The 26,393-nt window shown below is 39.6% G+C and overlaps 3 protein-coding genes, 1 long non-coding RNA gene and 1 pseudogene across 16 annotated transcripts in view; 2 read left to right on the top strand and 3 right to left on the bottom strand.

The window, feature by feature from the left end:
- The first annotated feature begins 1,311 nt into the window (after positions 1-1,311).
- LOC111250754 (uncharacterized) lies at positions 1,312-4,125 on the top strand. Of its 4 annotated transcripts, none has more exons than XM_086989301.1 (3): positions 1,312-1,528; positions 1,667-1,744; positions 2,613-4,125. In XM_086989301.1, exon 3 carries the CDS (start codon positions 2,644-2,646, stop codon positions 3,226-3,228), a length of 585 nt encoding a protein of 194 aa, XP_086845427.1. In that variant the 5' UTR covers positions 1,312-1,528; positions 1,667-1,744; positions 2,613-2,643; the 3' UTR covers positions 3,229-4,125. The 4 variants fall into 4 exon arrangements, with proteins under 4 accessions (XP_086845427.1, XP_086845429.1, XP_086845428.1 ...); XM_086989303.1 differs by having other exon boundaries at positions 2,601-4,125; XM_086989302.1 differs by lacking the exon at positions 1,667-1,744 and having other exon boundaries at positions 2,601-4,125.
- A 1,090-nt stretch (positions 4,126-5,215) lies between these two features.
- LOC111250755 (uncharacterized) lies at positions 5,216-6,775 on the top strand. The gene is made up of 3 exons (XR_002673501.2): positions 5,216-5,354; positions 6,303-6,517; positions 6,637-6,775. It is a non-coding gene; the product is annotated as an uncharacterized LOC111250755 (long non-coding RNA).
- A 612-nt stretch (positions 6,776-7,387) lies between these two features.
- mRpL54 (mitochondrial ribosomal protein L54) lies at positions 7,388-23,310 on the bottom strand. 3 transcript variants are annotated; one of them, XM_086989299.1, is made up of 4 exons: positions 23,151-23,306; positions 17,381-17,533; positions 10,412-10,805; positions 7,388-10,036 (listed from the first exon to the last, which is right to left on the bottom strand). In XM_086989299.1, exons 3-4 carry the CDS (start codon positions 10,760-10,762, stop codon positions 9,773-9,775), a joined length of 615 nt encoding a protein of 204 aa, XP_086845425.1. In that variant the 5' UTR covers positions 10,763-10,805; positions 17,381-17,533; positions 23,151-23,306; the 3' UTR covers positions 7,388-9,772. The 3 variants fall into 3 exon arrangements, with proteins under 3 accessions (XP_086845425.1, XP_086845424.1, XP_086845426.1); XM_086989298.1 differs by lacking the exon at positions 17,381-17,533 and having other exon boundaries at positions 23,151-23,310; XM_086989300.1 differs by lacking the exon at positions 23,151-23,306 and having other exon boundaries at positions 17,381-17,535.
- Positions 13,629-16,937, bottom strand: LOC147755585 (DNA polymerase subunit gamma-1 pseudogene; annotated as a pseudogene).
- Positions 17,663-26,393, bottom strand: part of LOC111250747 (DNA polymerase subunit gamma-1-like) — a 30,404-nt gene continuing 21,673 nt past the window's right edge. For 4 of the 8 annotated variants that reach the window (XM_086989293.1, XM_086989292.1, XM_086989291.1 and 1 more), the window contains one exon: positions 17,663-21,390. In XM_086989293.1, the coding sequence (XP_086845419.1) occupies positions 18,050-21,379 (3,330 nt within the window). In that variant the 5' untranslated portion in view covers positions 21,380-21,390 and the 3' untranslated portion in view covers positions 17,663-18,049. Of the gene's footprint in view, positions 21,391-22,024; positions 22,132-22,889; positions 23,145-24,862; positions 25,795-26,393 lie in introns of those variants that run through there. The other 4 variants (XM_086989294.1, XM_086989296.1, XM_086989297.1 and 1 more) reach the window with 4 other exon arrangements.

Below are 26,393 nucleotides of genomic sequence, written 5' to 3'. Positions count from 1 at the left end.
AAATGCAAATTATTTGGAAGTTGAGAAACGGACCTCAAATGCACTCTGCTAAATGTGGGATACTGCTTAAAACAGGCCTTTCATTGCAACGAATCTTGCATAACCGTCAACATGAAAAAAAAACTAGACTGCTGAAACCTTCAGTTAAGGCAGGACCTCAAAATACAGAAAAAAAAAATGCAAATTTTTGAAAAACCTGAACCGAAAAATAAAAGCCAGGAGCATAGTTAGTTGTATATATATCTAATATTTGATATCTCATGACACAAGAACGGGAAATATCGGGTAAAATCTGATTGGATATGTAGCAGTGAGTCAGCGACGGGGCTCGAATTAAGAAATTTCAAAGCCCGATCAAAACACATATTACAACGTTTATTGAATTTATTGCAGTCATATTGAATTAAAAAGATTTTTGTTTTTAACAAATTCAGCAATAAGCCAAGTGAAGCATTATTTTACTAGGACTTTACAAGCGAATTCGGCAGACTTTGAAATTGAAGAACTTGTAATCTACCTGCCTCTAGCAAACAAAATTTGGGTGGCAGTTATTGCAGTCACCTGGGAACCGGTAGAAAACGGTTAAGTTTATTACAGAGGAAATGAGTTCAGAAGAAAAACATTTTTTAGTTTCGAAATTAACGCTCAGTGATCACGTTTTTATTCTTGGAAGCCAGGAGCCACAGTACCGTATATAAATGGTCAAAACGCTTCGAGAACGGAGGTTTGAAGTGGTAAAGACCCGCAAGGAGGTGATCAAATATAGGGACGCGAAAAATAAAAACGCATTGTCGCAGTCGTAGAGATTTCTCACGAAAGCAGAGCACGAGGTCTAAGTACTGTGTCGGTCAAAACTGGCATTTCGCATATAATGTAAGGTGAAACGAGAAGGTCACTTTGGACAGAATTGAATTGTTTTATTGAGTAGACAACTAATCGGAAAGCATATCTTACCATCGATTTACTTCAAGAGGCTATAGATAAAGAGATTACAATGGTAATATATAGCTGCATAGAACCCGCCAGAGCGCTGCAACAAGTGTGTAAAGGCTGAAGGAGAATACTACTAACATACATTGAAGAAGTCATCACCTTAGCCAAACTATTAAGAATTATTCAATTTTAAAATTTGCCGGATTTTCTTATTTTCTACACACAACCTAATATCCTTATAGGAAAGTAATCCTCGTTTTAATTTTTTAGTTATCATAATAAACGATTGGAATGATGGCATCGTTTAGGACGAGTAGCTGAAAATAAACACGCGCAAACATTTTAAACATGCCACTTTCGATGCCTCACGCGTTCATCCGTTCTTGCTCTTGCCAATGACCGGATGTGTTTGTAAACACCGACGACAAACTCCTACTCCGGCTCTAATAGATCGGGGCTTCCGTGCATTTAAAACTTCCTATTCATAAACGGTGGCATTAAGTTTCTAAAGTACTACGTACAACAATAACCATATATTCACTATAGGTTGTGTCTTAAAGATACTGCAAAGGATCTCGTTGCTACACAGAATATCGTAAGTACTATGTAAAAAGCATGCGCCATGAGTTGTTTGACAATACTTTTTTTGTTTGATTTTCTCTCACAATAAGTTAACTCGTCTAAATGTGACAGGTCAATTTAGAAAAGTAAGTCTGTTTTCTCGGCGATCCAGTTGTTTCTTTATACAGGCAAAGAAACAAACGAATCTGGTGTGGAGTTTTTCTCTTTACGATAAAAGCACAATCAAACGGTAAGTGTAATCGTGTTCGTCAAAATTCTGTCTGCCACCTGTATTGTTTTTGCTTCGATTATTTACTATTTATATTGTTATCCTTATTGCGACTATTTAAAATATTCAACACGCAATAAACAGCTGACGGAAAAACCTAGACTGCTAAATGACTGATAAGCTTTCCCCCGAAAATTTGTTTTCGTGAAGTTCGAACCCAACAACAACGAGCAAAAGCAAAGCTTAGTAACTATAATCTTAATTGAACTACAGATAGCCTACGTGTTGATGTTTGAATCTTAGCGTTCGTAGGTCACTAATTTAGTTAACTATATTATGTAAATAACCTAGTCGGCTGAGTAGTACGTGGAATTTCTTATTTTAATAAAACAACTTGGACAGCTTTTTTTATGAGAAGTATGAGTAAGAACATAAGCGACAGCATGTTTACTTAATTTCTTAATTATAAAAAAATTAGCTGAACATTGAACCTGCAAGGAAAATGATGACACGGCTCCTAATCGTCAACGTGTTGTTATCATTCAGAGGTATCACAAACGATGAAACCGATAACAATAATTAAAAACAGAATCCTTGATTAGGAATACAGATAAATAATAATGCACTTAAAATTGCATGGAGCAATACTATTACGCCCTCAACCAAGTTTCACTTGCTAGACAAAACAAAAGGGCTTCAATGCTTCGAGCAAATATATTTCTCGTTTAAATAAAAGAATGTCTGTAACAAAAGCTAGAGGAAATGAGTGGTGCAAATTGTAAATACTAAAAGCTTCTATACAAAGCAAACATCCTCATCATGGTTTACCAAAAATTTATGATTTGTAAAATAGAGATCATAAAAATAAAGCTTTTAGGTTCTTTTGCAGGAGTAGCCTTTCGGCCGCCCACATTTTCACGATGAGGGAAGAGCAGCAACCTGTCTTTGCTTCGAACATGGGAAGCATCGCGCCACCTGCCAGCGCTCCAGGGGCTTCTGTTACGAGCAAGTTCGAGGAGCTTGTTCAAAAATGTGCTCAATTAGAAAGCGAGAATGCTGTTTTGGCCTACAAGTTGCGTCGCATGCGAAAAACGATTCGTCGTTTGGGTCAAGACAATGCGTTCATCCAGAGAAGGCTGCGAGAACATATTAGAAAGAGAGAAGGCTCCACAACAACAACACTGGCCGCCCTTGTCGCTACCACGACTATGGGACTGTCTTGCGAACATGGACATACGGGTGTCCCAACTACAATCAAAATGGAAACCCCTACCCAAGAAAACCAGGGGGCAATTTCAGCAAAATCAACAAATTCGGCAGCCTCCAGAGCTGCACCAACGCTATCGGCGCCAACGCCGACATCATCCACACCAGTAATCACTGCAACGAGCAATGGACATGTAGGACGAACCTCCAATATAAAATTAGAACCACCGCAAGCAAATAAGAAAAGCGGAGTCAGCCAGAATCCGGTAATGACAAGTATAGACGTGATAGGAAGATAAAACTAGCAGCAAGAAGTGCCTATGCCAGCTCATCGTCACGTTGCACATCTTGTCACTAACGCCGGAAGAAACGCTTCGGTGAAAATAGAGATTTATGTACTTGCTAAAGTACTTCATAGCAAGTACATAAATCTCTATCTTTACACTTGCTATCATTATATTATTGTATAGATCTAAATAATGTTATACTAGTAGAAATTAGTTCACCATTGGAAATAGACTTTAAACTCCGAATAAGATCAACTGTCTGCGACTGAGACTATCATTGTCTCCTGAGTTGTGCGTCAGACTGCTATCAGCTCATCCAATTCCACTAAGAAGTGTTGTCTTTCGCAGGATATGAAAAAAATTATTTCTGTTATAATTGATTCTATAAAGTATAGTGTTTTCCTTCTGAATATATAAATTCAATCCTGCGGGGCAGTGATAGCCATTACAATATGAATCAACGAAAAATTTAGAGATGCACTGACTGGCTGTGATAAAAATTTTTAGATACACCTCCATTTTGTAAATGGAGCAGTGTTCTTCTATTGTGCGTAGCGTTATTCGTGGTTGAAACACTAAATGTGAACGTTAACCTGCGTTAGCTAACTATATAACGCAAAGCTGACACTGGATCTATAAACAGAATGTTGTCTTAGTTAAAGCAGGCAAACGCCAATGGAATAAATACAATTTAGAAAATTGTCATTGTGTATTTGATAAAAGTCGAGTTAAAGCGCTTCTATAAAGAACAAGGTGTTTCGTAGACACAAGTGACTGTGACACTAGTACAGAATACATTATTTATAATATGTTTTTTATAGGCAATTTTGGCTGTGTATATAATTTATTGTGCAAATTGTGTACATAACGGAGAAAACTTAAGAAAATAAAGCAAATGTAAGTAACGTACTACTTGTGTGATCGGTTTTTCCCTTTTCAACCACTATGAAGGACTGCTTCGTGCAAATAATTTTTGTGTGTGTTGACATTTGGCTATTATCCTTCATAGTATGTAGATATCTTAGACTTACGGTATTAATCAACCATTTTTCGGAAAATTAAGAATTATTGAATGACCCTTTTAATCTTTAATGACTTACGTATTATTTAGTCAAAGGTAACCATGACTATTGTTTAACCTGCCTAATGGGAAAATCCAATTCTCGCAGAATAAGCAGAGTACGTGAACCCCGATCGGTGGGTTTAGTTTTAAAATAGTTGTGTCGTAGCACTATTTTCATAGTAAAAAAATCACTATTATTGATATATTATTATTTATATATATGATTAATCCTGAATTATTTTCATAACATGGTATACGAGAGTCAGACAGAAATAGGGTAGCTTCTGTCTTTAAGTGCTGTGAATAGCTGGTAATAGCCGTTGGCTAACCTATCTTCTCATGGAGATTGAAACCCCGCGTTGCCTATTATATATACATAATAGGCAACACGGTGCATGCGATGAACAACAAACCTGTGACCTTAGACTTGCAAATTCGGCGCCCTATTATTTAGACGATCGCATTTTTTTTATTGTTATTTGTTTATCGATTTTAGCAATGGATAGCATATTCAGATATCTTGATTGCGATAAGGCAGATGTTCCTAAACTTACTGACTCAAAAAACAGCGGTCTTTCTTACCTGTAAACTATCAATGTGGAATACTGTGCATAGCGCTGTTTCGATTCCATACCGATAGCATACCAAAGCTGAATAAGAAAACCCTTACCATCAGGCTAATGCATCCGTTAGGGCTAATTTCGAAGTAATTCAGTTACTTGGCCTATATAAGGCCTAACTTTAAATATGTTATCCTACATTTGAGCAATCTATCGTCATCGTAAGACTACTCCCGGGTAGACAGAAATAGAATGCATGAATTACGAAGCAGGATGAAGTTAGCACACGGAGTTTGTAATATGGCCTGCGACTTACCTCGATCGCACGTTTCATTCGATGTGTTTACAGATGCGGGCTGTTACGGAAAAAGACGAGCAGGCGAAGTCACCTCCCGTAGACCTCTCTCAGCTCGAATGGATCCCACGGAACCAAGATACTTTCCTAGACCGTAGCCAAGGGGGATTTTGGTCTAGATTTAAATCAAAGGCAAAACAAAATCCGTTTGTCCCAATTGGTGTGTATCCTATTTAAAGTTATAATACTACTTTTTACTTTCTGGGGTAAGTTTCAGTTAAGTCAAATAGCAGTAATCAGCTAATCATGATAACACAATATACCAACTGCACGGATCGTCCAATAGCCACATAAATATGGCGTTTTATACCATAATTTTAACATATCCCTGTCTATCCTTACAGGAATGAGTCAAATGAAAAGTCAATTAGCAGAACGACGCTATCTATGATAAAATAGCGTTTGTTTCAAACAGGCTACTCTTTAGACTACGCAGATCTTGTGAATGCCATAGATTTGTATTCAACACTTAATAGGTATACATAAATATGGTTCTAAACTTAAAGTAGAAGTATTTTCGATTGGCGGGCGGGAATTCTCGAACTCAGTTACCTGAAGTAAGAGTAAAGTTTGCAGTTATTGTTGATAACAATGCGTCATGTTCGCAATTTTAGCGGAGATCAGTTATTAGTCAATCTTTTATGTGGGACGACCTCCTACAGGGCTAATAAGTATCTACGATTATTCAAACCGTATCAAGTATCGAAAATGAGCATGTGCCTGCAAAAAAAACCATTTCAAACACTGGAGAAAAACAGTGGCACACATGCATTGGATCCGGCGGGGATTACTTTGAAGTAGATGAATCGAGTTCGATACAGAATCAAATCTTCGATACTTTTTTGATATAGCAGTATAATTATATATGACACGATAAATTTTACGCTTTCGTTTGATGAAAAAATAGATACTGAAACCCTTGAAAATGTCCGAAATTTAATAACGTCCAAAATTTTAATGTCATGTTGAGGGCAAACCATACCACACTCATTTTCTCTCAGCAACGGTTCATAACTTCAATTTACAAATTCTTCTCTAACCGTCAGAACCACACGATTCCGGTGCAGATAAGTCATTCGTTAAAAACCGTTTTTTGCGTTTTCATTAGGTTTTAACGCGTGAAGACCCTTGGTTGATGCACGATTAGCACCATGAGCATGATTTACGAACGGTACAGCGCAACACTACTCCCGTAGAAATGGAATCGTGTTAACTGGGGACAATCCTAGACCAGAGTTTTAAGAGAAATCTGGCCTTCATTGAGGTTGCCCAGTGTATCAACCATGTGCAACACCATTTGTTGCTGTTCTCGAAATAAAATGGGTACAAGTAAAAAAACCAAATTTTAATTTACTGCGAGTGATTGATCCATAGCGTATTTTGTATCGAAAAAACTTTATGCGCAAGTTAAATATGACTAAATTGTTTTGTTTCGTCCACAGGTCTAGTGGCGACAACTTGCTGTCTTGGGTACGGTCTGTATGCAATGCAATCTGGCCAAACTTACAAATCGCAGATGATGATGAGAGCCAGAGTTATAGCACAAGGGCTAACGGTCACTGCGATGGTTGTTGGAGCGATAACGATGAATAAGAAATCATAGCTTTTTGTTGTTTTGGGAGAGAACTGCTCATAAATATTCTATACAATTAGATGTGGAAAATATGCTTTTCCAACCCTCTACTGAAAAATTGTATTCTATCGGGACGTATACAGATAAGATACAAAAAATGGTTCAGCTAACGAATTTCGTATGCTTTTATTCCCAAGGCTGCAGTTAGCCGAAGAGAACGCTCCAAAAGAACAATATTATCTGTTAAGGGAGCAGTTGTTAGATGTAACAGGTGCGTTCTACGTGGTTGGGGTTCGTTTGCTTTCCCAAAGTGTCTCTCTGATTGATGCTACTTTAAAAAGCGACAATAGCGACTTAAGAATTCTAAATAAATCGAAAACATTTTTAACAGTTCTAAAGGTGATTTCATTTTAAGGTATATCATTTCACTTGATGTCTCTATTGAGTTGTTGAAAAAGTATTGACTGTTTTTATGCCAGAACTGACGCATTTTTTTTCTATATTCTGTAATAATATTGCTAAACTCAATACATCTTTTTTTCTGGTAACATTTTTTCTGGTAACACCATAATCGCGGTACTTTAGAATATCTGTGATTTATAGGCAAAAATTATAACCTGTCATTTTTGGAACCTTTTATTGAGATTAAATTAACACCGTTAAGAGAGTTAAGCATAGACCGAAATAGATTGTAGCCTAACGGTGTAATCGGCTGTACGACGGACGCATTAGAATTTCTTATCTAAATTCTCTCAGTTTTTGCTGGGTATCTAAATATGTATGTGGTTAGGTCCAAAATGACGTTTCTTGTTTACTGGGTCCGGTTGATTTTTTTGAAATGATTTGCCGTAATCTTGTTAGCTGTTGAAAGTTGAGAATAGAATAAATCCAGCCAGATGGCAGGAACTCATAATGCTCGATTTGTTTTCAATCCCACTGGAAACATAGCACCACTTTCTATGACGTCAGACTTTGTACACCGCCACATATTCTTGATCGCATTTTATTTATTTGCATATTATGGTTATATGTGGTTCATCTTTGGTCACCTGTGGTCAACTGCGTTAAAAAATTACTCGATTTCGTTGTGTTTCTGCAGAGTTTTGCGAACTAAAATATGATCGAGTAAATTTTTTTGCGTTAACTGTAACGGCACTCAAACATCCGAGCTTTTTTATAGCCAATTATTTTCAATTGATTTAAAACTGTATGGTTGTGGATGTTTAGTTTTTTAGTAATATCGTGGCTATTTACGCGTTGGTCCTTCTCGACTTTCGTTCTCTCTCTATTCTTCCCGTAACTGGCGACTGTTATGACTAGCAGAAGAAAAAAGCGACAAAACCTGCTTTGGATCGTTTCTCGTGGCGCATCTTGACACCGTAAACAGCACAGATTTTTTATTCTGGCCTGGACATGATTTGTGCCTTTATCGTTATAAAATTGCAAAATATGGCATATTCTTGCATCAAATTTAGCTTAAATTTGAATGAGGGCATTCAGACAATTTCAGCATATCTACCTCTGCCAAATGCCGGTTTTCAAATGACGGCAACACCAATCTGACACAATGTATTACCTGAGATACGTTACCTCGAAGCTATTTGGATAGAAAAACCGCGCATACATTCTTGACGATGCACTATAATAATAGACAGGGTAGGCTGGGTTATATGAACTAGAAGCTATCAGATTTTTGGATGCATACTAATCAGAAGTTCAGTGCAATTTGTACTACTCGATTGTTTCCAAATCACCAAAAAATACTTTTACCAGCTCATTTTCTACCATAATCTAATCTGTGCCAAAGCTATATGTCCCAAAGTAGACTGAAATCAAGTTGTACTTCATAAAAATCACCACATTGATTATGTTATATGATTACCCTGGAACTAAATAAACTAGAACGGAGTGTGGCTATATAGGCCACTACATTTCAAGCTCATATGAAACCTCATTCTTTTGAATGCTAATTTCACATGAAAATTGGAATAACTAAGTAGCTACAAATGCAACTTAGTAGGAACGTATGTATATATATGCCATGTTAAACTAAGCTATCGTGCTTTCGCACTTGTCATATTATACATCGTTACTGTCAACAACGTGTCACATATGGTTGTTTTTAAAAACGAACTTCGTTTTTCTTTGTACGAAATCACTAATGGCCTGTATAGTGTTACCTTTAGCTCACATGATTGCACCTCGAGTGCCTTTACTTGGTATTTATCTTCAAAAATGAGTAAATTGTTGTGAGCTCATTAAAACTACATAGTAGAAAAACCTTTGACTAATACACTGGTAAACTTTTTTGCCTTCGTGGCACCGGTTGTGCTCAACGGTACGGTAGAAATATTCTACTCCAAATAGCCCTAACTTCACCTAGAGTCTTTAGGTTTTCAGACTTTTGTTATGTAAAATAATTCTGCTTGAAAAAAGTTGATAGCGTACAACTGAACAAACGGGTGCTTCAATAAGCCAGTTTCTAAATACATTTTTTAACAGAAAACCTCATTATACAAAATCCAGCTGAGCACGTGATAAGCAAAAAAAAATTTCGATATGCCGTTTAAAACTTGGTAATACACAGTCTATATATCCTGTTGCTTATTTTGAAAAGTCTATATCGTGCTTGAATACAGCTTCAGTTCTATACTCAATGTTCGTGGAATATTAGCCCGTTGTTACTATCATCCAAAGCTGTTTAACATAGTGTTTGCATTTGGCTTTCTTCGCTTTGTAGTAGAACCTCAATTGGCGGTGATACTGTAAATCAATAAAAAATGCGAAAACGAAAACATTGCTTCTTAAAAGAGTGCAGTTAAAACGCTGTTTATATTAAAAACATGAATGTGTTTTTATACATGTTTTTGGTATGCTAGACTTCGAAGGTAGAGAAACAGCGCAACGTTTTTTTCGCCTAAAGTTTTCAAGGTTTGCTTTTATTTCTATAAAACTATACAACGAAAGCTTAGTGTGAAAAATTATATTGGATTTCAAATGCTACGCTAAAGTGTGACATTGGCAATGCTTTTCATCCCGACGTCTGAATCTGGCGAGTTCAGTTGATTGCGCCGATAGACTCCGCATGGTCCATATTTTCGGAATCTATCTTTTTTCCATGAATCAAGGTACGTTCCGGGATCATAGCTCCTGTATGCCAAAGCTCGGTGAACAATAGCTTCCAGTTTGGCAAGCTTTGTTTTCTCATTGATCCGAATTTCGTCGGGCGGCTTACTCGAATTTAGCTTGTTCTGGTGCAAACGCGCATTCTGTAGAAAATGCAATGTAATAACACGTAAGACAGGATTTAATATACGATTACCCTGTCCCAACTATCGGCTATTATTTAATTTTCGTCACTTGGAATAACAGCATCATTTTTAAAAACTATAAATACGCTTTTTTATCGATCTTCGACACTTCTTAACGACTGGTAGAAGTATACAGTTTTTGTTTTATTAACCAATTTCGAGACTGTTTCGTTATACGCGTAAAGAATATCAAATAGCTCATATAGACTATCTCCATTAGCCTCAACAAATAACATTCAACAAGTTCAAAACCCGAAAACCGTTATACAAGATATACTGCCATCTGAAAAGGGTAAAAGGTGTTGTAGTGTTCATACAGTGAATTCTACGTACATTGTGTAGTGCCTCCCAGTAATCCTCAGTATTCCGATCAAGCTCACTTGGCAGTTTCGGCCTGCCAAGGTGTAGCGTCCAAAGCCACTCTGGATAATCTTCGTCCGCGCCCAACTTTACATCTTGGCCTTCGATCCGATAGTTTGAACCACAACAGTATGTTGCTAATCTTTCAGGATCCGTTTCAGCTGGAAGCTTCTTTTTCTGTGACTGAAGTGATGGACCCCCTCCGCTTGCTGGTGCCACCTTTTTCGCGAAGCAGCGAACGACTTTCAAATCCACTGCACTTGGATATACATAGGCAGATCGACGGGACGATAATATTGTTATGCGTTGACAGGCGCGTAACATCTTCGCTTGAATCTCGTATAAAAATTGATCTCTTCAGTTGAGTCTACACAATAGAACAAGCAGAAAATAAAACAATAGGAGAATGGTTATCTCACTAACCAGTAGAGGGCCGCTCCTTAACTAACAAAACAAACAAAAAGTAAATAGACGAATTTCGGAGAATAAACAGTAGCTGTGTTTAAGGCACCCTATCAGGTCTCTGAATCGTAAAGTGAATATGCGAACCCCATGCATTCCCTAGGAGAAATGCCTGTAAATACAATACATCTAAGCAAATATCTGTAAAGTATCATTAATTTAGTAATGAAACGATAGCTGAAAACGATTAATTGTTAACGTCTCGGTTATTGCTTTTCGATGACGACAGTCCGATTAGCAAATATCATCTATTCTTTATCTTTATTTAACTAATTTATTTACATTTATGAGATGCACTGGCAATTGTTGTTTAACTAACTATAGGTTTGATCAAATATGCATAGAAGGTAACTATACCACTTAAAAAAGCTGCGAACACAGTAGGAATGCATTATGTCGTTCGTTTCTCGTTCCCTTAGAATTACTTACGTCAAGGAGAACGAGAAACGCTTTAAGCAGGCCTGTTGTATACTATTGTAGCATCAATATCGAATCTACTAAAACAAAGTAATGATGGCCATTACTACGAATAACTATATACACCATCAATCCCTTTAATATTGCTAAACAATGGCTTCGAATTTGAAATCCAACTATTTCCAAGAAATTAATACCAGCTCGCGAAGAAACAAGGGCAATGCTTTGTCTTCGATAGTCCAACGATCAATTATTATATGAAAGTACTCATTTAGCGCCAAACATATAATTCTATAATAATATTTGAATAAACACGTAATCTTTATGCTAGAAATGGGAAGGAAATGTTTATCTGTGTTTTCGAATTTAAATTTATGAATTCGTGTAAACCTTACGCAAAGCGACCAACCTGAAATGAGCCACAAATTTCTGTTTTCACTAGAGAAGTGGACTGTGCCAGAATGACGCCAAATTTCTTAATATTGTAGTCTTTTTTCTAAGTACACTTAACTAAGATTCAAACATTCCAATAATATTACAAAGCCAATTCGTTTGCAAATTGGGCCGTGACATAGCTAAAGAACACTTTGTATTCTTTAAGATAGAGATAATATTCTATAGAGGTTGATTGTGCTTCAAAAGTATAATCCGAAAACGAATCGCATTCTCATTAATTGGACCCATGTATCCAAAATTATTTTGATGTGTTTCATCAAAATGTTCAATAACGGTTCTGTATGATTTCTAAATATTGAAGTTATAACAATACGCTAAGTAATACTGATCAACACGTACTCCTGACCAAACCTAAAGGAAACTACTTTTTTTGACAAAATTCACGGTCTTTATATCGGTTTGTTAGAGGCACTGTTATTGTTGTTGACGAAAATGGCGAGTAAATAGGAAGGCATTAAACCGATAACAGTCTTTTAAAATACCTCTAGGTTGCGCGTCATTCTACTAAATTCAACCCAAGGTTTGGCACACACTGAGTAGCTCTATTTGGGAAATTCTATATCCAATAATATATTGTACATAGAATTTTGGTGAAACGTTAATGGACGATTAACAAATATTCTCTCTTTATAACATTGTCTCCTCGTTTGATCAGGTCCTTCCACAAAAGCTTGCGTTAGTTCATTCCCACATTTTACTTGGGATTTAGAGAAACCCATAAAGTCGTTCGGAATTAGCTGTGTAAAAAATCTAATTTACACACACAAAAAATCTCTGGCCATTATTCAATCGTAAGGCAATTTACTCAACTATAGTAATTGAAACCACGTGATTTTTATTATTAAAACGATGAATTTTATTATTAAAGTGATTAAAGAACAGGGGAAATCTACCAGATATTAAGTTATGCTGTCAATCATATTGTGATCAATTATATTATTTATCTATGCTTGTTAATGTATCTATTACCATTGTTTACTTGTTTGTACCAAGCCAGCGAGTTCGAAGCTCGGTACGGGTACACATCCACAACTCATATATTTAATTCTAACGTTATGCCTTAATTTGTAAGAATGGCCTTCGAAATTCGATTGAAGTATTGGAACCTTACTAAAGACCATGTAATTATGTTTTAGGGAAAATCTCTAATATTAACAGGTTTAGCGCCGTTCTTTTCCACTAAAGGTATTGCACTAAAAATAGCTGTTATTAGTTTCGTGCTGTTAAACACCGTATAACTGAAGAATATATTATATGCTTGCACGATTTAGGTCATGGCAGACCCTTGATACAGCTCCATATGCAATTTATGTTTGAAAAATATGCATCGTATCGAATTTACATCTGTTTATTAATTAACATTCGATGAACTTAAAGGAAAACGTTGTCGCAACCTCGTTTCATTATCCTACCGTGAGTACGATTGGAAAGGTTAAGAGATATAGTGAGCTTGCAATTCTGATGCGATTTGTATGTCACAACTATTTGTATATGCATGTTTTATTACAAGGTCAATTAACATCCTGGGCGCGAATCTGGATATTGCTTTGCTTCTATTTCATGTAGCATATACCTATCGCTATTTCCTCATTTAAATCAATACAATCAAGTCCTCACAATCACACAGTACAGTCACGTTGCTTATCTCTCAGGGCGCACAACTTCCCTATTAGACAATTCTATATTGTGCTTTTATGATTTAGCAGAATATCTTTCAAATGTTAACAACTGGCACATTTGCTGCAAGTCGTAAATGTTCCATATATAAATTTGTACGCCTCTCCTGTACTTTCATAACATTCTTAATTAATCGAACTTTAAACGTCCAACGGAACGTTAACACCTTAAAATAAAACTACACAGTAAGTTTGCCTCCAGCAGTCTGTTTGATTGCTGTGTAGATATCAATCACCTCACCTAAGGGTACTCCGTAATTCTTTTGCAGGCCCTCTGCATTGGATGGTGTAACACAGTCGTTTGTCACATCTTTACGGAGAGTTTTGTCTACGCTAACTGCATCAAGGAATGCCACACTGAACGGCAAGTCGTGTATACCTAACCGGGAAGCACACATCGATCGTACGAAAAGATTTGATATATGCATAGCGAGAACGGCCCGAAACCGGTCTTTTGACCGAACCATATAGCTGATTTCATCGTGACTCGCCACAACGAGGCGACCGTCAATTTGAAATCGATCGAAAAGGTCTCTCATCGAGGCTAGCATCATATGCAAATAATCCATTGCTGAACTCTGTATGATCCAGGTCTGGCGCGCTTTCATATAGCAAGAACCTACAGCTGCTGGCTCTAATGCCCGTGTAATTTGGGCTAGCAGAAATGGGGTACGCGGTATCTTTCCTAAAGCTATCTGATTGAGCGCATTATATGCGTGTGATTCGGTTCCGGCAAACCAACGTTGTGGGCACGATAAAGGATTTTTACTTTTATTGAAAAACATTTGATCTAATTCCGTCGCGGCACATCGTACTCCTTTCGTAACGCGAAGCAGCCTTTCGCAACGGTCACTAGCCTCTTTCTTTGTGAGACTGGGATTAAATGTTCGAAAAATAGAAGCTAAAATCGCCTTTTCCGCCCCATATATTCGAGCAAAGTCAATCACTTTAGCGTGATCCAAAGAACAGTTTAAGACAGCTGCCGTTCTTGAGTGCACATCGGTCCCGCTGACTTCTTGGCCCTGTACTGTTGCCCAACCGAACGCCGTGCTGGCGTGTACCCCCTGAAACGCTGAATCACCTAAAATCGAAGCAATCCAGAATTCGAGGGAGTCAAAGCGCGCTCGCACAAAATGCATACCTTGTGGCGCGTGTACCAAAGTTCTGTGCTCGGAACCGATACGATACGTTATTTCGTGGCATCCAGAAAGCCACATCTTTTCCATTGGTCTACGGTTTATTGTACCAGCTGGAATTAATCGCGGCAAGACTACACCCTCGTTTTCGCTTGTCCATACGAACATTTGTTGTTGCAGTCTTTCTCGGACAGTACTCCAGTGAATGGTCTGTTTCATAAGCTCCAGCAAACGATCGGCGTTATCATCATCCCATGATCTGAGAAGATTGCCTTGATATTTCTCGATAAAATGAACTGAAAGTGGGGTACCAACGTTGTAATTAACTCCGTATTTGTGTGGCAATCGCCTAAAAAGTACACCAGAAATCCCGATATCGATGTTGGCTTCGGTATTCATACCTGAGCTGTTCTTGACGCTAAGGTCATTCTTTTCAGACTCGCAATGTGAAGAAATTGATTTCATAGTTTTCCAGTCCTTGATTCGCTCCAGGTGATCATAAAAAATCTCGTTTTTTCCAGATTTGCGTTGTAAGTCAGGAATAAAATGCTTTTTAAACGTTTTTCTCATGGTCTCCCAGTCGTTATAACTACTTAGTTTGGACAAGTCATCTAGGTCCAGAATTTCCTCCACAGGTTGAATTGACGCAAACTTGCTATATGTTGTTGATCTTGCTCGAGCTGCATTAACAATTAGTGTATACTCTTTCAGCGGAAATCCAGTTGAATCTCTATTGTGGGATTCATCTCCTGGCTTATTATGGGGAACCAGATACCCCCATCCGTATTCTTCATGAAAGTGCAAAGGATAGCCATTCCACATGAGTTTAAGTAACTTGGGAATACACCGTCCCCGAACAGGTATCTTCCAAGTACCGAATTCTTCGTTCGATAACCCTAACCCATTCTCCAAAAGTTTTGCACATAGCTCTCTGTACCACTTTGGATATTCTCTTTTCATATCAGACTGTTTAGGCGATAAATTATTTGTTGCCTCAGACAGGTCTACGCTTCGTGAAGCTTTTTGTTTGCATTTTAAATTTTGTGTAGACCAATCAAGGTCCCATAACCAAGGATCATTTCTCCAAGAACCATCTTGATGCATCCGACAGGCTTTATTAGCCAACATATTGAGAATATGCTGAATTTCTGCATTCGTATCATTGTAGACAGCTTCTGCTCGGCTTAGATATCGATTCCAATTTTCACTTACTGGGAGATATGCCGTTAAGCTTTCCGTTAAACCGAAAAAACTAACTGGATGTGGGAATCGTTTGACGAAAAGTGGCAGCAGTTTTGCGAGAACATCCCTGGTGGCCTTGACATCGCTAAAGCAGTAGTTCATTAATTGCTGGAAATCGGCCCTGATTTCAGCTGATGTACCTGTGATGAAAGTCTGTCTCGCCGACTTCGAAAGCTCTGCTTGGCAATACAACTGATATACGTCAGCGAGGTTATTGAGTGCTGAAACTTTTCCCCATTTGAAAATGTCACCGATCGAGACCGGCTTCATTGTTGAATTTTTAGTATGGTCGTTCCACTTCTTCAGAACAGAAGTCATCATTTTCTGCGAGGTTGCCTGCCCTGAGACGCAGACATGCATCGATAAAGTATCTAGGAAGCGCCGTTTTGACTGTCTAGCATCGTATTCTTCTTTCAAGAACGAACGATCGAATCCTACCGCATGCCCTACTACAATCGTTTCACGATCTACCGTTCCAAGGGGAATGAGTAAATTAGGGGTCACTCTTTCGACCCGGTGGTCTCGGCCACCAACAATGGCTGTTGAACACCAAGAAAACCAGCTTTTGTTTGATAGCGCGACTGCCATCACAGGCAGACCGCCCTCGACGACAACCGTTTCGACGTCGAAAACAAGTGCGTCACCCTCCGGTGCTTCCACTTTTTCAAAAGCGTGACCGTCAACCGTATAACGCACCCAACCCTCCAGGAAGGCGAACTTGGATGGAATAATTGGTACGGTAGCAGAGGTAAGTTCCTTCAAAGCATCTAAATAAAGCATGTTAAACCTTTTTCCAATACTATCAAAGTGCTCCTCGATGTTTGCTCCAAGCAATCGAGGCAGTTCTATATTAACGTCGTCTAAGCAATCAGCTTTCGCATGCCACAGACCGAATCTCTTTAAGTGGTCTTTCATAGCTTCAATACTTTCATTCGAAGGCTGACTTCGATTAATAAGGGGAAATACTTGATTTCTAATGGCTTCTGGAAGCATTTGGACCCCTGGAGGCCTACAGCACATTTCCCTCTGGGACAGGCGCCTCGTCGGCTGGGTTTGTATCGGTACCGTTTGTGCTATCCTCAGGCGAACGGTTCGCTGAATGGCCTCCATGGTCGTTTCCTGCAGCAGAAAGATCAGGGATACAATAGTGGTAAAGCAGACAAGATCTTAAATGAAATTGCTTTGCTTCCGTAACTAATACAATAACGCTGCAGGCGAATGATTTATATATTAACTTCTAAGCTCAGTAAAATTACTAAACTTGAAGTAAACTGCAGTGTTAGTTGGTGTATATTTGTACTGCGGAACTATCTTTGGCTGCCTTCTTTTCTCTGACAAACCAATGTCCTTATAGCCTATTCTACATTCTATGAAATGTATTTACTGACTCTATGACAGACCTGTGTGTGCATGTCTGTAGCACGCTGATCTATAGAAAATGGCTTCGGCTTTAGCCATGCTGGAAAAATTTACCTCTGACTGCGACACCATGACTACAAGTGCCTAACGGCAAACGTGCATGCGCATTATACTATGATGCATACGTAAATTACCTCAAAAGAATAGTACTCGAAGAACTGCTCCCGAAGAAGCTGATGTAGTATTTCAGTCAAGACACAGCAAATATGTTAGTAGCGGATTTCCAGGCCACACACAATGAAACAATTCCTTCACATTTTATAGAAGTGGATCAAATAGAACCTTACCTGCAATGCAATCATAACCGAAAATGCATGCTCTACGGCATTCAAATCAATTACAAAAAGAAGGTACTTTTTTTAAGTGGGTGAGTTAAAGTATATACGATCATCCCGTTGCGGTAAGGACAATAAACGTACTCAATAAAATACTCATACATTTATTAACAGCGTATTCACAGTTAATTTATAAGGAAATACTGTGTACAACAAAAGTGACAACAGCTACCCATTAATGTTTTACATATTACGGTAGGCAACCAGACTGTACATCGAAGGGCCATCATGTGCAAGTATATGAATAATAAAGCAAGAGAACGACGCTCATGTTTTTGCACGCGCCTAGTAAACAACCGATTGTTTGTCTAGTAAAAATTATTTTCACCGTATCTGGCGCCTAAAGGTTATGATCGATCTCCCAACTTGTCCGTAACAAATTACTGAAGGCAGTAACTAACTCTCAGAGCAGAACTTTAAAAAAAAAACGCACTTCGATGCATTAACTGTGACCGAGATGCTCGCAATCTAGACAATGTTTGTACGTTTATTGCATTCTCTAAATGCAAATTTATCTTTATGGAGTTTACCACCGTTTGTAAGCTCAACGCTTTTATATATATCAACCTCTTCGCCATAGGGAATACCGTAATTTTTGTATAGGCCATGGGGGTTTGACGGAGTTACACTGTCATCTGCTACGTTTTTACGAATTACACGGTCGATGTCCACGGCGCTGAAGAACGCCACGCTGAATGGCAAGTCATCCATGCCAACTTTTTCCGCAAATAAAGCTCGCACTAGTAAATTAGTAATATGCAGTGCTAGAGAAGCCCGATAACGATCTTCTGATCGAACCATGAATCGAACCTCGTCGTGAATTGAAACCACGAGACGCTGATCAATTTCGAATTTCTCCGATAGATATTTCATTGATGCTAGCATCAGATGCAAATAGTCTACGGCCGAACTTTGAACGACCCAGTTAATCCGCGACGTCATGTACTTGTTACTCACATACTTTGACTGCAAAGCCTGAGAGATTTGGGCTCCGAGAACAGGCGTGCTAGTTTTTTCACTTCTCGCAATTTTTTCGAGCTCATTGAACATGTGAGATTCGCTTCCACCGCACCATACAAAATCATCCGTGTTCGTCGAACTACGTGTGCCCTTTGTGGATTTGAACATTTTGCTGGCGCAGGCTGCCGCTTCTTCTTCGGTTAGGCTGGGGTTAAACTGTTTGAGTAATGTTGCAGAAAACTTTTGACCCGCGCCATAAATTCGGGCATAGTTGAGCACTTTAGCATGATCCCTCGAGCAGCCGGCCGAGGCAGCTGTTCTTGAGTGCATATCCGTTCCGTCAGCCTTATTACCCTGAAGAGTCATCCAGCCAAAGGCAGTGCAGCCAGGGAGTTTTGCGAAGGCTGCGTCACCAAGCAGCGATGCTATCCAGAGTTCCTGAGAGTCGACGTCAGCCCCTACGAAATGCATCCCATCAGGTGCCTGAATCATCGCTTTGAGCTCAGATCCGATTCGGTCTTTTCTAGCATTGCTGGCTGTAAGCCATGTCTTTTCTACGGCTCGGCGACTTATTGTACCTGCGGGCATCAACCGCGGCAAGATGACACCCTCTTTTTGTCCAACCCAAACAACCAACTGCTCTTTGAGCCGATCGCGGGCGTTTTTCCAATATGTTGCCTGCTTGCCTAACCTCAATAATGTATTTGCGTTATCATCTTCCCATGACGTAAGTACGTTGCCTTCAAACTGACTGATAAAATCTTTTGAGAGCGGATTGCCTACATTGTATTTCGGTCCATGCTTGTGAGGTAACTTCCGAAAACGTACCCCATGAATGCCTATGTCATAAAGATCACTGTTGGCATTTACTTTCGAAAAAGTTGATTCACTTTCTTCAACATTAAAACTCTTAGTTTTGTTATTTGGCTTATTATTTGGACTACGTTTGTAGACATTATATTTGTCAGCGTTTCGACTTTTGCCAAAATCAGTTTTCATAGTTCCCGTTGCGTCAAGGTGGCAATCGATGTTATCACTGATGGGGTCAGGGGTTCGAGTATCAGTACTTAATGACGTTCGCTTCCTTTGGCTTTCTTCAATTATTTTCCTGTACTCATCGTATGGGAATCTGGGCTTATAATCACTCGCGTCATTATCGTTATGGGACTGCGTCTCACTCCGGTTGCCAACACTCATTACCCCCGTCACATGTTGGTCTTCACTTTCGGCGGGAAGTAGGTATCCCCAACCGTGCTCATCATGATGATGTAATGGATAACCGTTCCACATCAGCTTCATGAGCTTAGGAACGCATCGCATTTGAGTCGAAATATTCCAAGCTCCAAAATCCAGTTCGGGACCACCTGCTGGATCTGTCGGTTTTGAGATGCATAAGTCCCGGTACCATTTAGGGTATCCAGGCATGAATGGTCGCCTAGCTAAAGTCTGCTCTACCGCACCCAACTTCTTTGACCGTAGCGTAGAAATTCTTTTCGGTTTCATATTCTGCGTTCCCCAATCGAGATCCCAAAGCCAGGGGTCTTTTCTCCAAGCTTCCCCTTGGTTCATCCGGCAGACCCGATTTGCTATCATATTTAAAATTAACCTAATTTCCGCATTAACATCCTGGTATACGGCCTCTGCCTGATTCATGTATCGAATCCAGTTCTGATTCACCGGCAAATATGCCGTGAGCATTTCCATCATCCCGAAAAGGGTAATATCATGGGATAAGCGGTCACGGAACAGAAAGAAAAGCTTCACGAAGACATCTCTTGTAGCCTTGACGTCAGTAGCGCAGTATTTCATTAGGTCTTGAAAGTTCGCCCGTACGTCGTCTGATGAACCTTCTTCAAAGATTTTTCTTTCTGATTTTGAAAGTTCATCTTTACAATAGAAACGGTACACTTCGGCAAGGCTATTGGGAGCCGAAACATCATACCATCGCTTATTTTCAACTGTCTCCTCTTTTCTATTTAGTTTGGTATTCTGCTTCTCTGAGTTGTTCTTTATCTCGATGTTATTCATTTCATTCTTTCTCATTTTGAGATATTGTATCCTCTGGTCGCTTGTCTGGCCTGACACACAGACATGCATTGAAAGCGTATCAAGGAAACGTCTTTTTGGACAGCTATTATTATACTCTTCTTTAACAAATGATCGATCGAACCCCACGTGATGTCCAATAACGACTTGTTCACAATTCCCAGATCCCAAAGGAACTAGCATATCGGGTGTCACGCTTTCAACGTGGTGGTCCTTTGCTCTAACAAGAGCTGAAGAACACCATGAATACCAGTGTGTGTCAGATAACGCTGTAGCTATCGCAGGAAGTCCACCTTCTGTAACAATGGTCTCAACGTCGAAAACGATTGCTTTTCCCTGCGGTGCTTCAACTGGCACCTGCTTTTCATCTGCATCATAACGCACCCATCCTTCCCGAAAAACGAATTGCTTAGGGATAGGCGGCGCTGTCGCGTCAACGAAAGCGCGTACAGCTTTTAAGTATGGTTCTGTATATTTTTTGCCAATTTCCCGGAAGTGTTGTTCCAAGTTATCTCCGAGAAGTTCTGGCAAATCTATCGAAACGTCGGCTATCGGATCAGATTCACGATTCCACAATTTGTGTTTTTCTAGATGAGACTGCACATTCATCAGGAGGTCCTTTTCGGGTTTGCTCACCCTACCGGAACGAAACACCCGTTCTCGGATGACAGCCGGGATGAGCTGTATACCGACACAGTTCCTTCTAATTTCCCGTAGATGATGGAGACCTGTTCCGAGATGAAGCTGTTTCCGCGAGGGTCGCGCCGTCTTCGGCAAAACGGTTCGCAGCATAGTCCCTCTCCCTGGAGCAGAAACAAAATTGCACATCAGCAACCGGTCAAACCTATATGTTGCCTGCTTTTAATGTACTTGACTGTACGGCAGCATTCGGTTTTGCGAAATGTTCGACCAAACTGGTCTTGGCATGCTCAATTAAATCATACCAGTTCCATAACTACTACTCTGTCAAGTATTGACAAAAAGCAAGTTGAGACCAGCCTTCTTTATCGGTCCGACTGTGTTCTTGCAACTTGTTCTTGAGCTAACTTCGCACGGGACTTGCCTTATGCGAGAGAAATTTCTTAAGGCTATACGATGTCTTTATCAAGGCGTATTTCTGTTAGCAATCCTGTCGACCTTGGCTTTCACGCAAATATGCGTGAAAAAAATGCTGGATATACGCACATGGCTCACCATCTAAAAGTAGACTCGTGGACGGATTAACCCTTTTCACAACTTAAGTCTGATACGATTAGATTTGACCTGTGACAACAACGACTCGCTGTTGTACTTAGTGTATGATAATACATAAAAAGCTTAGATGAATAGCTTTAAAGAAAAACGTTGACAAATACTTAGTGGTTCCTTCAACAAACATTTTTACGAATGAATGGTTTTGATTTGGTTTACGTGGAGTAGATATTTTGAAACCTTAACCTGTTTGATTGCCTCACTGAATGTTTTCCAACCTCTCATCCAATAAATGCGGCGTTTAAATGTGAAATTTAGCAAACATCCCTGCGAAGTATTGCTTGACCTGCATGCTGGAAAGTGAGTAAACCATATTAGAGATGCTCGTTGAGAATCCGAAAGCTTCGCAAAAATTTCCTCAACCACAGTAAGTCCTGCCGAGACAAGTAACAATTAGCGTATCGGAAATCAATGAAACATGTTAAATAAATAGTGATATCCTGTTTACCATGTATGTTGGCTATACATTGAATACATGAATAAAACCAAGATGGCGCTCAAACTGACTGATGCTCCTTTATTCTACTGATCGGCATCTAAAGGAAATACAAAACAACGATAAATCCGACAAGATATGAGAAAGTAAGGTTGTTGGTATATATAAATAATTTAAGTTAACGTGCTGATGTACTTATTTGTCATGTTCGAAGCTTAGAACACCCATTTGTTAAACATTGCCTTGACATCCCGCTATAGGTTTAGAACAGTGCATAATCTTTTAAGCATAAACGCTTTTAAGCAGGACGAGTCCACCTTCTTAAAACTAATAGTTCACCTGAGACCCTTTTTCCGTACCTTACGGGTTTACAAGTTTATTTAGCAATGAGGATATCTTTGATCTTGAAGATAGGGCTTGTAAATGCAAATTGATAACCGGTTAGTAAAGTACGATCTGACCTCACGCATGTTACAGAAACATATTGACATAGGCCGATAAAAAGAATTAACAAGAATACAGCACAAATCAAACAAGATATCCAAGACTTTAGTTGAAATATACGCCCGTGTGCATGATCCATTAAACTCGTGCAGCTACTGAAAAAGTTATTACCGGTCACTTTTCGCTTTTATAAAGTACGTTTACCATCGGCGGGTCGTGGATGGAAAAACAGGCCTTTACATTTGTCTTAGTGGTAGCCAATTAATTTTTTGTTGTAATTAGTTGCTAAGTAAAGTCAAATACTTTTTTTCAGGCAGAAAACTAGTTTCACATCGAAGCTTCTTCGCTGATATAGATGCCCTTGCCAAGAACTACCCTGCGTCACCCCTTTATGACAGCGTCCTAGGCTGTCAAAATCAGTGGTATACTTACTTTACCAAGCGACGAAAAGAACCTTTTTTGTCTAAAATCTTTATTCGAAATGCACGTGCGTCATTTTCTAGCGAATTCACCACCAATCGATACTGGAATTTTTCAAAACAAGCAAAGCCGGTGCCCGCGGAGCTGACTCTTTCCACAGAAGGTTCGCTCTGGGCCGAACGATCAATGCGCGATACCATAATAACATGCCTCAGTGTAGTAGAGCATGCGATTTTCAAACAGGTGTAAAACTAGCTGCAGACAGGACTCTCTTGCTAAGTGTAAATAAAAAATCGGTGTAACATCAAATAACAATATGCTCCATTTCTAATAGGGACGAATAGATCAGCTGTTTACTGCGACAAGTATCTAGCTACTCATTTGGTGCCGTCTGTCAGCTTGCACAGAACCTCTTGAAAACAATAACATACACACAGACAGGCAGGGAAAGCCAAATCAAACGTATAGAGAGGTATACAACATACAACAGTGCTATCACCACTGGTACTCCATTCCTTCAAGTGAAAGCATCGACGATCAATAAACAGTTCAGTGTTGCTCTCCAGCAGTGGAGAACTATTTGCAACTGGAAGCACAAACGTTGAGTGCTTACCTAGCCAGCCACAGTCATTAGGGCTGCTGATTCTCCCGATGCTAGGGAGTAATAAAGTGAATGGTTGGTTGTGAATGGGGTCCTAGTCTGAGTCTGTCGGTGGGTCATATGTTATGTGGACTTACTAGTGACATTATAAACACTTTCACATACCGATCGGTGTAGGGTCTTGTACGGATTGTAGGAGTGATTTAAACAACTATCTTAGGTGTCTATGGGTAGTGCAAGCTTAGAACTAGTTGGTGGTAAGGCAGCGGCGGAAGATATTAAGGCCGCAACGGCTACACATAGTAAGGGCAACGGCAACAACAATAATAACAGCAGTACTATCAAGGAGAAGTGCGGGCCAGACTTCATGGTCAGCTCATTAGCTCCTTTCGTCGTAGCCGTTGCTACTATTACTATTATTATAACTGTTAAGGATTTTAGTGTCCGAATAGTGTTAGAAATTGCCACAACTAATCAGTAGAAGGTGAGCGATAATTCAAGATTAACCGCAATTGTCGAGTACGCATGTGACCATTATCTTGGAGGATGTAATCTTGGTCGAAGTTCTCGGGCAGAAAATCTGCAAAGGGCGAAAAACCCGCTACAACTGCTTGGCATCTTAAAACATCGGCGCCTCGAGCCCCTGCTGTACTTTTTGTCAACTGGCTTAGCCGGCGGTATGGAGGCACTTGTTGCCGTGAACGGTAAAGAGGATATTAAGCAAACAAATTCCAACACCTGCAGCAATGAAAAAGCTCAGCATCAACCGTCGCAGCAAAGCACTCCAACAACCCAGCAGCGAGTTAGCGGACGTCACATCAAACGACCCCGAAAAGACGGCGATACAAGCAGTCCTAAGGTTCGTACCTAAAGGGCATGTCTACTTCACGACGCCCACATATCAGAAATGAACGTGAGGCAAACTACATCGTAATTTTGAAAGCGACCAATCATGAGACTTGCTTCGTTGCTTTGGTCTCGTTTTCGTAATTCTATCGGCCTAGTTACAGTTAGATTTAGAAGAAAGAATCCATAAGCATGGTTCTACAGCATGATATTACATTAGGCTTGTATGAACTACCGTTCGGATAAACATTAGAGATGGAAAGGATCACAGATGTCATTACTAGCATATTTTTTACTTTGAGAGCTCGAAGAAGCATCAAAACAACAGCTGACCGCTTGTTTGAGACACCATCAATTGATGGTTTTGATAATTAGTCATTTCACATGAGTGTCCAGTTGTAATCATAGAAGAGATCTTTGTGTACTTAGAGTTCAGTGACAGAAGAATAATAGACGAAAGAAAACGAAAGCAATACTATGCCCGTTGTTACTAAAATTTTGTGAAATAGATGGGAAATATATTGGTGTAGTCCAATCGGCTGCCGGGTCTGCCACCCGAGACACCGCTTATCGATAGTAGTCGACGTAGAACTGAATAGATTTATTAAAGCTTATTATTAATTGCCAACACTGGGTGATTTTCTCTCAAATTAATCCAAACGTTATGCGTACACTGACTGCAGTATATCGTACACTTTACTGGTATTATAGTATGTGCATGTTTTTATACTGTATCTAGCGCTACGTGTAACCGAACGACTTTAGCCCTTGAAATAAGGAAAAACTGACTTGACGATACCAATAAATGAGTATTCAAAATAGCAGCCAACCATGGAGTTGAGAGCCTTAAGGATTAGTTGTCAATAAAAGATCGATCTTATTGAACGTAAGATATATTTTATAGTGATTTTTGGAGTACTTTAACCCTATAATATGTTACCTTTCATTAAGCCTGCGCAAGACATTATATCTGGACATAAGAATACATAATGATTCTGCCACTGTGTGCGAATTCTTGTGCTGTTCTTTATTTATAGGTATTTGCGGGTCGACGATTACAGCAAGATATTGCAGCATCCAGCCCTAAATCATCCAATCCAGAACGAACCAGGCGGTCATGGGATCTATGGACCCCGGAATCAAAGGACTGGTTCTTCGATGCCCTCTGCGAGTTCGGCAAAGATTTTGATGCCATTTACAACAGCATGGCTGCAAAAAGCCGCAAAAGCAAGACACAGCAGGGAGAGATGACGTTTAAAAATAAAGATCAGGTGCGATATTTCTACTATCGAACGTGGCACAAGGTGTCGAAGGCGTTAGGTGACCTTGGTGACATGAAGAAAAGTGTACAAGAGCTTTACGGCCTCATCAACTACTCGGAAATGCGCAAGAAAATCGGTTTTAAGGCACTCAATCCTACGAATGCACCACGATTGCTCGAGCTAGTTATAACCGGACAAACCATAATTAAAGTGAAGGGCAAAAACTTTCGCGTTAAGACTCCGGTGTGTCGAGCACTTCGCTTGATTAACAACGTTCCAGATAAGGGCTGGGAGGGACCGAAAATTCCACCACAGATTACAATCGAGCTACGGCCAATTGATAATGCAGCGTGGACGCACGTTCAGTCATTGGCGCAAAATCCACGTGTACGAGTTACATGCCTTCCCCAACGAAAAGTTGCGTCTATTGTCGAGTTAATGGAAGGACGATGGCAGCCAGGCCATATGAAAAAAAAGAACTCACTTCTAGCGGCATTGGAGGGACTGGAGACACCGCAAGAACTGAAGAATTCGATATTTCAATTT

Source organism: Varroa destructor, unplaced genomic scaffold (genome assembly GCF_002443255.2).
Source record: "Varroa destructor unplaced genomic scaffold, Vdes_3.0 BEIS01000005.1, whole genome shotgun sequence".
NCBI classification, from domain to species: Eukaryota; Metazoa; Arthropoda; class Arachnida; order Mesostigmata; family Varroidae; genus Varroa; species Varroa destructor.
Note: the sequence above shows the minus strand (reverse complement) of the source record. Positions and strands in the feature narration are given on the sequence as shown.